Source organism: Lepisosteus platostomus, chromosome 27, assembly GCF_059453375.1.
Source record: "Lepisosteus platostomus isolate fLepPlt1 chromosome 27, fLepPlt1.hap1, whole genome shotgun sequence".
Classification (NCBI taxonomy): domain Eukaryota; kingdom Metazoa; phylum Chordata; class Actinopteri; order Semionotiformes; family Lepisosteidae; genus Lepisosteus; species Lepisosteus platostomus.
This window is the reverse complement of record NC_142637.1, coordinates 3,561,954-3,577,216: the sequence shown is the minus strand read 5'-3', so window position 1 is coordinate 3,577,216 and position 15,263 is coordinate 3,561,954. Positions and strand designations below refer to the sequence as shown.

General features: G+C 39.9%; 1 protein-coding gene across 1 annotated transcript in view; it reads left to right on the top strand.

Annotated features, from left to right (window-relative positions):
• The window catches only part of wdr18 (WD repeat domain 18), a 54,187-nt gene extending 49,804 nt beyond the window's left edge, over positions 1 to 4,383 (top strand). Inside the window, exons 9-10 of the mRNA XM_088621666.1 lie at positions 1,100 to 1,168; positions 2,953 to 4,383. Coding sequence (XP_088477792.1) covers positions 1,100 to 1,168; positions 2,953 to 3,081 — 198 coding nt within the window. The 3' untranslated portion in view covers positions 3,082 to 4,383. The remainder of the gene's footprint in view (positions 1 to 1,099; positions 1,169 to 2,952) is intronic.
• The last annotated feature ends 10,880 nt before the right edge of the window (positions 4,384 to 15,263 follow it).

Here is a 15,263-nt window from a genome sequence, read left to right as displayed (position 1 = left end):
ACAGTCGTTGGAACACTTACTGTGAAGTTTAGCAATCAAGAGCTCACCAGGAACAGCCTCCAGTTTCCTCTTCTCTTCTGAACTGCCACCAGACGAGTTCCGTCTTTCCAGGGACACTTGCTTGAGTTTACAGGTCTCAGTCGGTTTCCTCATTTGATTGAAGACGTGTGAGTAGGGAGCTGCGTCAGCATGCGTAGGCTGCAAAGGAACAGGAAAAGGTTCTGAAAGGTTTGATGCTGAAACTTAAGGTAAAGAAAAGAAACAGTATCTGAACAGATACCTGAAGAAGGCTCACAGTCGACACATAGTGTTTCTTTTCTTTGCCTTTCAGCATGGAATGAGTCTTGACCTGTTCACTTATTTGATGCTGCTAATACATTTTTTTTTAGAATCACCACACAGTTGCTAATTGACTTGTATCTCCCTGGATGACTGGAGGCAGATTGGAACAGTATTGTTCTTGTGCTGTAGAAAGTCAAGCTTCCAGATTCAGCAATGTATCAACGTCAATGTGCCTAAAAGAAATAGACACAATAATACAGGGAACAAATACCGAAATGGCTACCTCAGCTACACCGAGTTCTTCGCACAGGAACATGTATAGAAAAAAGGCAGGTCAATAAATTTTGTCCCATTCTGAAATCCTAACTAAGGGCTTTGTCAGCGTCCTTTGGCAATCCCAGCTAAATTACAGGAATATTTAGGCCAATGCCATAAAAAAGTTATACCTGCGATCGTAGCTGCCTTTATGAAGCCATTATGGTTTTTGCTCATGTAAATTAAAGTGTGATTGATGACCTGTTATTATTCCCTAGGCTTTATTTCTTTTTATTATGTTTTCTTTTCGAATCGATAGGAAACGTTTCAGTGCCCGGAGGCTCCTTATTGCTATTTTAGCATGTCTGCGGCTTGTTAAAGACTTCAGTGTTGAAAACCTTAGTGTGGTTTGTTGGGACTCTTTATTCTGGGGGTTGAATAATGAGAAGGGATCCCCGGCTTTCTCCCCAGTGCACAGAAATTGTTTCCTGAATTAAGTCGGTGATAAGCCAAACAAAATGGCAATAGCCCAGATTATTAAACAATTTCTCCTCCATCTTAGGGCTCAGAAGAATCCTATCTGGAGAAGGCTGAAAAGCTATACTCCATGATGTGTGCTATCACAGACAAGGTAAGTGAGATGTGTGTTCCAAGACTGGACTCAAAGGGTCCCTATCTTGGGGACGTTTTCAGTGCTGGGTCCCCTGCTCACTGAAGCACATCCTGCTAGCCCTGCAAGTTCATGATGACAGCGCTTAGGTCCGCTCCACGTTCTGAAGGCTGTAATCATGCTACTTTTAATAATTTGTATTTGTTAAATTCTATTGAGCGGTATTGCTTGAAAAGTCTCTTTTCAGTCATAAAAAAGATTCAGCTTAAAAGACATTTATTTCATGTGCATTTCTAAGTAGTTTGGTGAGGAATAAACATTCATCACAGGCAAGCCTACTTATTAAACATTAAATAGTCTGTAATGGCTCACTTTTCAAGAGCACTGTTAGATTTGTTGCTGTTACATCACATGCCTTTGCTAGGGACATAGGTACTTGAAATGACAGGCTGCAAGCACATTCACTTATTAGGCCTGCATCTATCCTTTTAATATCCTCTTCAAGGAAATAAAGCCCTCAAAACTCACCTTACATATAATGGAACTAGAAGGCTCTTAAACAAGCTTGCTTTATTTAGAGCAAATTCATGACATGACCAGATGCAATCTCCAGCACCAAGGAAGTATGAAAATGTTAAGCAACATAGAAACCTGTCGTTGCTTTCCTTGAGGCCGATGGAGTTTTGTATGAATTTCTGCAGCTGTGGTTTAAGTGTCAGCCAGCCCTCTGTGTTCCCATTGTTGTCCGAGTGAAGCACAAAGAAAAATCCAGCAGATGTGATTGTTTTTCTGTGTTGTTGTGGTGATTTGTCATTGTTATGTTATACGTCAGGGCAGCTGAATTTCAAGATCCGTTGTTCTGCATAAAGCACAGCTTTTGTATCCTTTAAACCTTGGACCTTCCTAGTCCTGGAGGGTTGGTATTTCTGAAGGTTTTCATTCTAGCTCAGGACTTCATCTAAATCAGCTCGTTATTGGCTTAATGGGACCATTCAAACAATTTCCAGCAGCTCTTCAGGTGCCTGTGCTTTGAACTGGCCTTGAAATGACACTGGCCTCCAGGATCAGGATAGCCCATCCCTACTTTAACCAAGCTGGATTTTTTTTCTCCCTTGCCCTGAGAGAGCTGGGTTATTAACATTGCAGTCTTTCTTAGATAGTTCATCTCCGACTATGTTCTGTTGCTTGGCCAGCACTCTCCCTGCCGCTCCAGCTGTGTGTTTGGGAGGATTAGACTGATAGACTGTCTTGTGGGGTCATGGAGGGCATATTATCTGCCAGGCGAAAGAGATGCTGCAGGATTCTCTGCTCCGGCGAATGTTAAGTGGTGTTAAGTGGATTAGCCTCGCTCCATCAAAAAAAAAAACTGTCTCTGCAGGCTGGTCGAACCTGAATTGCGTTTAAAATAATAAATAACAAAGAGACCAGGCAAATTTACTTAATATCACCGGCATTCGTTTTTGCTCTGGGCGGCACAGTGGCCAGCCCCAGGTTCAATTCCAGACCTGGGGTGCTGTCTGTGTGGAGTTTGGAGATGGTTGGAAGGTCTTTGCTCTTTTTTTTTTAATGCAGAGTGTTGACCTCAGGCTGACACCTTCTCTGACTGTGTTCATGAAGGGCTGGTGCCAGTCTCATCCCGGATGTCGTGCACAGACTGCAAAAGCTACATTGTCTGCATGTGGAATTTCGGAGTACATTGTGTCGCAGGCAGGGGATGAGTTAAGACAACTGACCTTGTCAGGACGCAGAGCTCTGCTGGTCTCTGTGCTGACCCTGTCCACCTCCATCCCTCATGTCTCCCGCAGAGGGTGTTCGGCGATGGCGAGAATACCAAGGTGCGTGTGGCCGAGCTGGAGGAGGAGGTCAAGACGCTGAAGAAAATCAACAAGGACCTATATGAATTCTCTTCACAGCTGCTGACCAAGCCCAGCTGAGGACTCCTCAAGAGAATGGGGCTTTAACCCCAAATTGGGGGGAGGGGGTGGAAACTTACAGCATAAGGGAGGCTGTGAGGATAGGATGATTTGAATTTTGTGGTTCCTACTGCAGTCAGGGGGGAGGGGGGGATTTTGGGATACCTGTCCACAAATGACAGAAACCATTTCGGTTCTTGCTGTACTACACTGCTGTACAGCTCCATGGGGCTGTTCAAAAGCCTTGTGTTCTCACATTTGCCCATTTGTAATTCTCAAAGGCCTGATCTGTCTGATGCATTGCCCCAGGCGTCACTCAGCGCCCACCTTTAAATTGACTAAGGCAATTAGAAAAAGCCCTGGCTCACTGACCCGTTTCATAATTCTACAGCCCTCAGCCTTTCGGAATTTAATTTTTCATAAAACATTCCATCTGTTCTTCCCTGAGAGAGGACTGTAGTATTCACGTCTCGCATGTAAATCATTCAACCAGCTAGTCAATAAAATATGTTCTACTACAGTATGCGTACTTCAAAAAAACGATTCGTGGGGATAACACCTATGCTCATCTTAAACAAGGCAAAAAGAATCTATGTATTCCTACAGCGTCAGCTTGCACAGCGAATGGAAATGAATGACTCCAGGATGAGATATAGTTTTATCGGTTAGTACTACTCTCTTGCCATTGCCTTTAATCCGCCCATGAATTATAAAGTGCCATTCAGAATTGACTAGTTTCCAGGCAGTCCCTGATACCTGTCAACCAGAACACTGCAAGTGCTGTTCAGCTTCTGCACGACACGGCGCTCCGAAAACAACAGATCTTTTCCTGGTAGATTTCGTGGCCCTGTTGGACTTGCCAGAAAAATAACTAAAATTGAACTGGTTTGGATGACCAGCCTACCTTTTCTACAGATTTACTCTCACTGGCATTCAGCAAATATTGAAAACAGCTGCCAGTTCAGACCAGTTTCCATTAGTGCTTTGATGGAAACCTACAACTGACTGCTTTCTAGCTATTGCAGACTGGTAGTACTGCAGACCTTTCAACACAGGGTCCCGTAACTGTGTTTTCTATTGAGTATTCACCCCTTTGTTGACTTAAATTAAGCACACTTAGATTGGGAAACGCAGGACTGAAACTGGAAAGTAGGGAAAGAGGAGTTGGTCTTGATGGTGAATTAAATGTGAGGATTCCTGTACAGTACATCGTGATTTGGGACTTGTCATGTAATGAGCTGTTTTTCTAATCATTTTTCCCCATTTTGCCTTCAAAATAAATAATTTGAATTTTCTTTTGGAAAATTTCACTTTTTTCTAACACTCCATGGTATGTGCTGAAATTTATTAAATTCGGTTTTCGGTCTTCTTAGAAACCAATCTAGAGATGCTGCAGGTAACACAATGGTAAGAATGGGGATTTCCAATGTACATATGCTATGAAAAACCATGCTCTGTACCTTATCCCTCCCCTTATCTACCTTATCTCCATTTTAAAGAGGAACAGACAACCCACACAGAAAAAAGAAGGGCAAAAGAAAACAGAATTGAAATGGATTTAATTCTGTTCTGGCTGAGCATTAAGTAAGTTGTGCCCTAAGGTAAGGGGGCGAGGATGTTTTTAAATCCAAATTGAAAAAACGCTCTGAGCAGAGCTAATTTAAATGACGGCCAAAAGGAACCTTGTTGTGTGGAAGAATGGGCAGGGACTGAGAATTGTGCAGAGCTCAAAAGGAGTAAAATGAAGGCTGGTGGGAGTGAGGTGTAGGAATCTGCCAGAGACAAGTCAGATGCTGTTAAAATCGAGCACACTTTCGCATGGCCCATGTTAAACTCATAATGTGAGATGAAAGGCTGCTACTGCCCACAACCTTTCGCCTGTTAATCTTCGTTCCGCAGGTTTGAGGGGGAGGATAATTTGCGTTGCCTAGCCCTTCCTGCAAGAAAACTATCTTTTGGGTGAAGCCCACAGTAGCACTGAGAAAATTTGAAATTGTCCAGTTGTCCTTCCCAAAGTTTTGGATTTGCATAAGATTTTTTCTGCCATTTGAAAGTGCATTTGGACAAGTTAACACATCAATGTTGTTGTATATACAGGTAAGCATCCTGTAGCCCTGGTGTTTTTGACAAGTTCTGATTTTTTGCCAAAACAATGTGTTTCTCGAATCTTGAAACATTCTCTGCATCTGATCATTTTAAAACTTGTTAAACTTGTGAACCTAATCTGATGTGATGTCTCTCATTCTTGGCTCAATCTAGACCCGTATGAAGTCATTTTCCAGCCCAGCGTCACCTTTCTGAGATCTCAATAATAGATCTCATCATTGTGAGCTATGCAGCAGAAATAGTTTGAACAAAATTGCAAGACAGAGTCAGCAAAGGTTGCAGCCTTTATGTTAACAGATGACCTCCATGCAATAGGACTACAACTCTACTGAATGTTAGATTTTGTTAGTTGAGCCATTTTGGAGCTTCAGAAATAATTGAGGACTGAAGGAGAAAATGAGCCTGGGAAATAATGTAAGCAGAAGTGATGACAAGAAGAATGGGCAAATAGCAAGAGCTGAAATGAAAAGGCAGAGGGTGTAAATTGCATTAACTTGATGCTGATTGGGGTGATCAGGAGCTTCAATCGAACCACCAGCACAGCTGCAAGTGTTTGCATTAATCAATAGCTGGCTGTGCCTCGCAGTATAAAAGAGCTGTTTTGATACTCTTTCGATCGAGTGCAAAAGTTTAGAATAGATGTAATGTAAATGTTTCTCACTTCATCACATAACTGGTATGGACTTTGCTCCTGTGTCCATTTCAGATTTCCTCAGTTTTTGCTTAGGAATTGAGATCATATTTTACAGTTTATTGTTCTGAATTTCTTTATTGTTATTGGTAGGGTAAATGCAACCTGAAATGCAATCTGTTCCCTAAATGCAGAAGGCTGTTAATCTTCTGCAGATGCTGGCCTGGTCTTGTACGACGAAACTGTAGGTTATCAAGTTTCTTCTGTACCGATGCTTTGCCTTCACAACTGTCTTGGCTGCCTGACCCATCGGACTGGTACATTTTTACCAGGAGAAATGAAATCTTGAGCTTGTTTTTTGGGGTTGTCTTACTCCATGTCTTGAGCTACATGTAGGCTTTTGATTGAGTTCATAAACATTTGGTGAAAGGGCAATCCACAACTCACGCAAAGCTGTCTGGGACACTAGACTTTCCTTCCCAGCATCCACTGCTCAGCATCCCTCCACCAACCCAGGTGGCTCTGCCTTTGAAGCAAAACCCATCGGTTCCCACCGCCTTGATCTCAAGGCCAGACTGTCTTCTCTCAAGTGAAGTGAGTTAAAGCCAAATTAATTTATGTCCTTAAATTCTTATTTAATAAACTTAACTGCAAATTATTTTTGGCAGAGTTGTCTATCTCCTGACCTGTAGATTGCGTTCTGAAGTTGAGCTATCGGTGTAGTTTTGACTTAATAATAACTGTAAAACACGCTTGACAAGACTAAATGAGATGTTCCAGTGGTAGGCGATACCAAGGTGACATTAAGGCCCAGATCAGCATGAAAACGCACCATATTCCAAGTTTCTTTAGACTTGCAGAATCCAAGATGAGGCTTTTAACTACCATGCTTAATAGACAGGTTGTCCAGTTGCTGATTCTCAGCTATCAGATTAATATGGATTCCACGCTACATTGCATGTTTTTTTTTCTACAGATTTGCAGAATCAGTTGCTGTGATTTCCTGAAAATGAATAATTAAAACTCAAACCATTAATTCTGCAAAAGCTAATAATTTAGAGAATTAATGCTGCTTGCACCAGTTCTGTAAAATTCAAATGTTAAAATGGCTGGGGGCAAATTTATAACAAGTGATTGCTTGATGTTTTTTAAATGGCACTGAATGTTGTGTTGTGGTTTTCTTAATTAGGAAGCATATGGGTCTTTCATAATTTTATCTCTGCTTCAGTACACTATTATGGTCAGTATGACCACTGTGTTCCTTAAGGATCACGGTGAGTTGCAGTCTACCCTAGGAGGCACAGGGTTCGGGGCATGAGCACACCTTGCATGCTTTCTTATTTAGAAGGGTTTGGCTGCTTCAGGAATGTTCTACAAAGAAGCACTTCTAAACTGACTACTTTTGGTGTTGGCCTTACTCCATTGCAGTATTCATTTTTCTTGAATTCCAGATTGTCTTAAATCGGCTCCCCTAATCTTATCAACTGTTAGAAGGTGCCGAACCTTACAGATAATTGGTAATACTGTCACTTCAATAGATGACCCATAATTCAGTTAAGCCATTAAGCACGTGTTAAGCAGATGCTGATTAACATTAGTCTTGGAATACCTAATGTGATTTTAAGTATTAAAGTGTAAAACTTTACACAAGTGTAAAAAGTATACACTTTAAAAAGTGTAAATCTTCATCTGTCCCTTATTATCAGTTGTTTTTCTTACCTAAATTAACATTCAATAGGCAGGTAACATGAATGCACTGGCCAGAGTTTAAGTGGAATTAAACCAAGGTGTCCAGATTTGGGCAAGATATGTTTCACACTGTTTTTAAAAAGCCTTTTATATGTGTATTCCAGGAAACATTTCCAGGGCTCACCAATTTTCAACAGACAGAAAGAGCTGCAACTTGAAAAGGCACTTAACACAGAGATGGTGTGGCCAAAGTGTCTCTTTACCTCTGTTTCCTTCGATTAAAGAATGAAAGATTTCACATGTTGGTGTCACACCTCATTTTGAAAACCAGATAATCCTGCAGCTGTGATGAATCAGGACTGAATCTTAGTGATAATGTCTAAGTCACAACTTTGCTTTTAGATAGAGTTATGAACCTTTTTTCTTGTAATTTTCCTGTTCTTGGATGCACATCTGCTCTGATCAATTTTATAGCATCGTGCAAGTTACATTGTCAAAGCTTTGTTACAGAATGTGCCTTTTCATGCTGTTTTATTTTTTCACTAATTTACCATGTTCTCTCGCATGTTATACACACACTTTCATGCAGTCTACAGTATGAAGGATCAGATGGGTGTTGGGGGTAATTTGCCATTTTAACTGTTATCCAGGTTAATGGATGAAGTGTCCGTAATGACCTGTGACACTTTTTTTGCTCAAAGGTGGCTTTGAAATGCTCATTGTAACGATTACTTTGTTGTCGATTACTGACACATTGAGCTAAACAAGCGCCCTGGACAGAAACAATAACTTGAGTCTATAATCACACAGCTGGCCCTGTCTGTTGTTTTAAAAGAACTCATTTTAATTGCTGGTTTATCTCAAGCCAAAATAATCCCTGTAATAAAATGCTGGCTTTATCTTAGGCAGCAGTGATCGATCACTTTGTGGGTGTCACCATACTAAAACAAGGTCTCTCCTTGTACAATTGCTATCTCTGGGCAATCAATAGAGAATTACACTTCGTGGGAGGGGGTGGGGAGAGAGACTGCACACAAAGCTCTTCCAAATCAATAACAACTACATATTTTTATTATCATTGCATAATGTGTCCTGGATTAACGACTACAGTGTTGAACTAGATTGTATCTAACAATAATGTTTACTAAGGTTTGTTCTTGGAAAACCTTTACATGTGCACACGGGCAGAAAGCTGCTGTTTCTCTTTTTCAGGTATTGTAGCCTGCAGTACAAATACCACAGTGTACCTGCAGAGTTTTATTTTGAAATCACACAGCAGAGGTTGGCGCAGTGGTCATAGGGTTCTGTCTGCGTGCACTTTGTATGTTCTTGTCCAAAAAAATACTGGAACTGTAGGTTCCTGGGAAGATTGGATTTGGTATTTTGGTATGATTGTGTGAGTCTGTCTGTGTCTCTGCCCTGTGATGGACTGGCGTTCTTCCAGGATGTAGCCCATTTTGCACCTGTTGCTTTCTGGAATAGGCTTCAGCTACCCTGTAACCCTGAATTGCAAAAATGGATAAATGAATTATACAGCAGAAGAACAGTACTTATTTTGTGTTGTTTGTATGAGGGCTTGGAGTAACACAGACAGCTGTCTTAACATGTTCCAGCCACCTCTGTCTTTCAACACTGTAATAATTATCCTGGAGTGTAAAATTAAAAGAGGGCATTTTTTCTTTGGAAGCATTTCTCCTAAATTGGAAACATTCATTGAATCCAGAAAGTTTATAAACAAAGACAATGAGAAGAAAGAAAGGAACACTTAGAAAGAACTAATGGCAGCTGGAATCCAGTACCCACATAATAATTTGTCGCAATTAATATCAATTTTCATGAAGTCAAGCATTTATTTTCTGAATTAGAAAGGGATACCACTGCTGAACTAACTTAGAAATACACAGAAGCAGTGCATCTATAAAAATGTTTGCCAGTTCTGATTAAAAAATAAATTCTCTAACTGGTAAAAACACCAAGAGATGGAACCTCTTCATTTCTTAGGTGTCTGGGAGAAAGAAGGGAAAAAAGAACAAGGTGCTCCTCAAATGAAACTGCAGGAAAAGCGTTGCCAAACAACAGCTAATAGCAAAATCTCTTTCGTTTTGTAATAGTTTATCATTCTGTTTTTTTTTTTCAGCAGCCTTATTCCGTTCTGTTTACATATTCTGGGTGAAAAAAAATGTTTGGAACCGTGAGAAGCAGAAAGCAGCTTTGAAGAAATGTATTTAGAAAGGTGTGCACCTTCTGCAAGTGTTCAGTACATTGTTTCAAATGGAAGAGCTGGACCAGAGAAGGGAGACCAGATACAATGCCAGACTCAAAGGAATGTTCAGCCCTGACAGACTTGAAACTTAATCATAATCTCTTAAGTAAAGACTACAAGAGTACCTGATTCAAGTGTGCAAGATCCTTTAAAAATATGGACAATTTTAAACCAAGGGGCACTTATTTGAGATTTAAAACAAGCTACTTAGTCTCATTGTCGAAGATAATACCCTGACATCTTTCAAGGAATGACTGGATGAGATCCACACATCTTGTACCTGTCCCAGGTTTAAGTAGCACACAACTGTAGTTCTTGCTGTGTAGCAGGGTAGTGTATCATACAGATAAAGTAAAGATGGTCTTCCATCTCCTTCAAACCTGCTGGGAGAGAAAATCTTTAGACGAAAGACGAGAGCTGAAAGAACATACAGATATTAATGAGGTTGGGAACTACTTGGCTGTAGATGAGATCAGCCCCTTTACTTTATCAGTGTTAATCCTTGCTTTTGACATAGTACAGAGTTATTTAGATGAAACTCATTAGCTTTTATCTCATTAGTTCATGGCACTGTACCAAACGAGTAGTGTGTGATCAAGATTCAGCCCAGATCACATTAAGAAGTTTTTGCAGGTTGCTACTCTATTTGGGTGCTGCCTTCACATTCTGATGAATCCCGCCTTGAACTTTGAAGGCAAGATGCCCTGGGGCCTATCTGCCCCCCAAAACTGTGGAAGATGGAAGTGAAATTAACTCGGACGCATTCAAGAGGTCCCAAGTTTAAAAAGGCTTGATACAGATCAAACGAATGCCTGATCAAATGTGCTAATCCAAAGTAAAAAAAGCCGTTTTCCATCCGTGCAAAATCTTTTTCCTCCCATAGATACAGTCAAGCCATAACTTATTTGCACTGGAAGGTTTTTTGGGGTTAAAAGGCGTTTTTTTTCTTCTAAAAAACGTAAAGAGCCAATAACTGAGAATTGTACTGAACAGAAGATGAAATGAAAAAAGAGGAAAGCATGACACTACAGTGATTTGAAACTGCTTCCTTGATCTGCAGCTATCTGGCTGTAAGGTCTTTTGTGGTCACCAGGGGGGTGAAGATAGTGTTGGGTTTGGACTTTGCTGTCACTGTGTGTAAGGGTCAGCACAGGTGATGAAAAAGCCTGTTGCAATTTATGAATACTGCATTCAATTCAAGGATACTTCACTGAAAACTGGAGGGTATGGATAACTATCGCCTGTTTACTCTCTTACAGTGCAATATTGAGACTTTTCATGTCCTTTTCCAGAATTCCTCTCAATCAGAGTATTTGTTAAATTCAATCAAAAGAGAACTGGGGAAAAACATTACTATAGTATGAAAAATATGCACAGCAAAGCAATGAAACTTTACTCGTTGAAAAAGGACAATGGCGACTGTGGTCTCATGGTCATTGTACCACAGTGGCCTTCTCTCCTCACATCACTCCTCTGATCACTGTGTCCAAGCAGACTGGCAAGCATCCACTGCTAGACATTGGTGTTCCACGTGGTTCAATTTTTGTGCATACGGAATTGCCTGTTCACAATGTATTTCAATGTGTTTGTTTGAATAGGTCTCAAACTCTTCCGGATTGCCCTAAACTTTCCCTATGAAACACAGATCTTTAATGTATTTCAGAATCTAATTTGTGTCATTTGAATTTCTGATTTTCCATGGATAGCAGAATGTACAAATATTTCAGCCATGAGCACCTTCTTGTCAGGCACATAGATTCTACTGTCTCATACTTCCTTTCATGAACCTTTATGAGTGAGAGCACCAGGAAAATTAAGTATAATTGAATGTCTTAGCTGACATCTGCTGCGTTTTTCAACTCATTGAAAATCCACCTCAACGAATACTCTTCTGTGAAACTCTCACATGGCTTTGCTCATGACTGAGGAACTGCCTGTGGCATCAGATTATGGAGTTTCCTTCCTATTTTAGAGAGTGCTCACGAGGGCAAATGTTATATGGCTCCAAGTTCAGTTTTCCAGAAAAGCAGCAGAGGCAAGTTAGTTTGTATCCATTCCTACAGCAGTCCGAGGTAAAGAGACCTTCAACAGCATTAAAGAAAGTTATGAAAATTATTTAAATATAATATCAAGGGAAACTGTCCTTTTATGTTTTATTAGTATCTTGAATTGGCATAAGATATTCAAAACATAAGCCCACTACAAATCATGAGATAATCCACTTCTTCTGGAACAGAACAGGAGTTCATGACAGGTCATGCAAACAAATTTAAGTTGGTGTAGTAATATTAAAATCCTTAAAACTCTTCTCGTGTGTGTAAACTCTGTCTTGACTGAGTCAACCAATTATAAAGGTTATAGTTCTAAATTGGAAGGGCTCTGAGCTAATGTTTTCTGATAATGAAATGTCTTATGGGATGCATTCATATTAAATAGTCCTTATCATTTGACAATTTTAGAAAGCGGGACTGTATAAACGAAGAGACTTCTAATTCTGCTTTGGCCAGAGCCAGTTGAATCTCTCTTACTTAGGCTCCTTATCTGTCTGTTGTGGGAATACCCACAACAATCTGTCTGCCAATCAATCAGAAAGACCATCCTTCCAGGGAACAGTGGGAGATAAGAGCAGCAATTGCAATGAATTGTGGGTATGCTCGTTAATTATCTCTTTGTCTTTTGTTGACTTTACGTGCAGGAAAATGTAGAGTGGGATGTTCTGGAATGAGTAAGACCGCCATGTCTACTGCAGCATTGTGACTGGATGAAGAGCTAATTAACAGTCATAGTTAGAATTCACTTTCTACAGCCCTCTAAAAAATAATTTTCTTAAATGGCTTTTAATAGCATACTGTGGCTTACTCAATTATGGGATTTAAAAAATAACCTTTCTCTTTTGTCTCTGTTCAACACCCTTTTCTTATTGTTTTCTTCCTCAAAACTCTGAGTGCCCTATAATAGGGTCTTTCCATTTAATGAGCTAGAAAATTAAAGGAGTGAAACTGGCCAGGAGATCCATATTTTTTTTTTCCTCAGGCAGGGAGTGTCGGCTCCAACTGACAGACCTCCAGACAGGGTTGCAGCAGGCTGAGGAAAGCTTTGCAACACTGTGATGGTTTTAAAAGAGGAAGGAAAGAGATAAGAAGAAAAAGACTGATCCCTACAAAAGGAATAATATTTATATATTCAGGGAAATATCTTGATAAGGAAGCTAATTTGCTTTTGAAATATATACTGTCCAAAAACGATTTGCCTTCTGTAATAGATAACGTAGGGTCTTTATTATGGTGTTTTTGAAGCTAATAAAAGGAAAAGCGAAAAGTGGGATTTAAGATTTCTCGTTTTTAGTTTCCATTAAAAAAAGCTTTAATTCCAGTCAGGGAATCATATCTCTCACCTCTGGGATGTGATGACTGTCTTGCCCAAAACTGTCTTCTTTACATAAGTGTTATCACTTTAGATAATAGATGATTTACATAACTTGCATGTAAATGTTGGATGACTATTATTGGTGGTCCCTATAAGGACCTACAGAAAGGTTTTTTGCCGCAAAGTCACTAATATAGAAATTAAACATTACAGGTGATCTGCCTATACACACCTAGCAAGATCCTGGGATGTGTAAAACCAATTTTTAAAAACCTGTTCATTTCTAGAAATCATTATCTTTTCAATGTAATTATAATAGACGTTCCTTCTTCCTGCAGTGCATTTCTCTTGTGCCCCTCCCACCACCTCATCTACACCCCTGCAGCAGCTATCTGGCTCATTCCTTACAATACTGGGGGGAGCTGGGAAACCTCTCCCCTTCTAACGAGGCTGTTCCTTCAGGCAGGTGAGCTACTCCAGATACACTCTGTATCTCTCTCTCATTTATTAGAATCTAGCTGAACTACTGAAAGTCATTTTAGCAACAGGTGCTTTTGTTTCTCTTATGTCAAAGCACAAGGTCGAATGGATACAAGGAGAAAGGATGCCTGGTAGCCTGTCTTGCTTGTTTGGTTGGTCAAAGCTAACTGATCCTAGAAAGCCACTCAGCTGTTTGCTTAAGGATCTGAAGAAAGCAAGTTCAACAGTGTGGCTGCATAGCTTGTATCTGACATGCATGACTCTGTAAGAAGTGCCTCCTATTTTCAGTTCTTAACACGTCTCTAAAATCCATCTTGTGCTGCTGTCTCCTTGCTTTGTCGTTGAGTCTGGCAGTTTGTTGATTTTGCCCTTCAGACTTCAGAGTCATGCATTAAGATTCTGTTGTATTCTGCACTGTTGAAGACTAAAAAGGTCAGTAGGCTAGGTCCTTTAACCTGCCTATTGGGGAAATGCCTTTGAGATCAGACAGGTCAGTAGTCCTTAAAGTCTATCCAAGGCAGCAAATTTCTTCTATGTAGTTTTCCAATACCTAAACTGTCCAATCAAAGATCACATTTCCCAGCCTGTTGTAACCCCAGATGAGTACAACAAATACAAATTGTCTAAAAACAAATTGTCTATGGCTTTGCAGAGAAATAAAACCAAATGATCGTCTCTCAATTGTGACCTTTCTGATAAAAAAGAAATGCAGAGAAAATGCTCTTTTCTTCCAGCAGGAAATGAGCTGCCTGTCTTGAGGAAAGACCTCAATAGAGTTAGCAGCAGCCTGCTGTAATTGCAGGTGGCAATAAATTTAAACAGTAAAAGAATAATAATAAAGGAAATCTTCAGCACAAACTCACTTTCTATAATCTGTTTAGGACATATTGAAATGGTCAAGCATTTTCATTCTCTGGCTAAATTTTTATTAAACTATACAATGGTGCTTTGCTTAGGGTGGCACATAGTAAGTCAGTCAGTAGGAGAATGTCCTTATCTACTAGTCCAATTACCCACCTCCATAGTAAAATGCACAAAAACAGCCATAACAGCTGTAGTTGATTAAATTATGTTGTTACTGGATAAATAAGTAACTGAAAAAGTATGAAAGTTTTCTGTATTATTTATTACTTGTAAATGTTAGTTATAATTTGTTTTACCAATAGCTCCAGTCAAGCCAATAGCTCAAAAAGGATCCAGTCACCAGAACCCTGTTATGATTGATTTCATTCTGATAGAAACATACCACAAACGCTGTGTGAGTCTGGAGGTTTACAGAACATGTTTGTTCTGTATTTTTTTTTGAAAAAGAAAAGCAAAGTCTTCTCAGGGAACTGAATTAATTAGCCTGTATTAAATCTGATGGCTCTCAGGACCACTTTCCCCATTTCTAAAGAATATTGAATTTGCTGGCTCTTGGAGTTGAGGAAGAGTTTAAAAGATTATATGAAAATTATCACTTGTCTGATCTCCTTTGTTGAATTCTCTCTGCTGTACTGGCCTCACACCTCTCCTAATCTCACTACCTGCTTTCTTTAAACCTTACACTATGTGCTAACCTTGTTAACCATCTGAAATCACTCTTTGCCCAATATGCCAAGAGCATTTTACTCATGTTATGTAGTGCTGGAAGAGACTGAAAAAATCCATAAATTCCAGTAAGGCCCC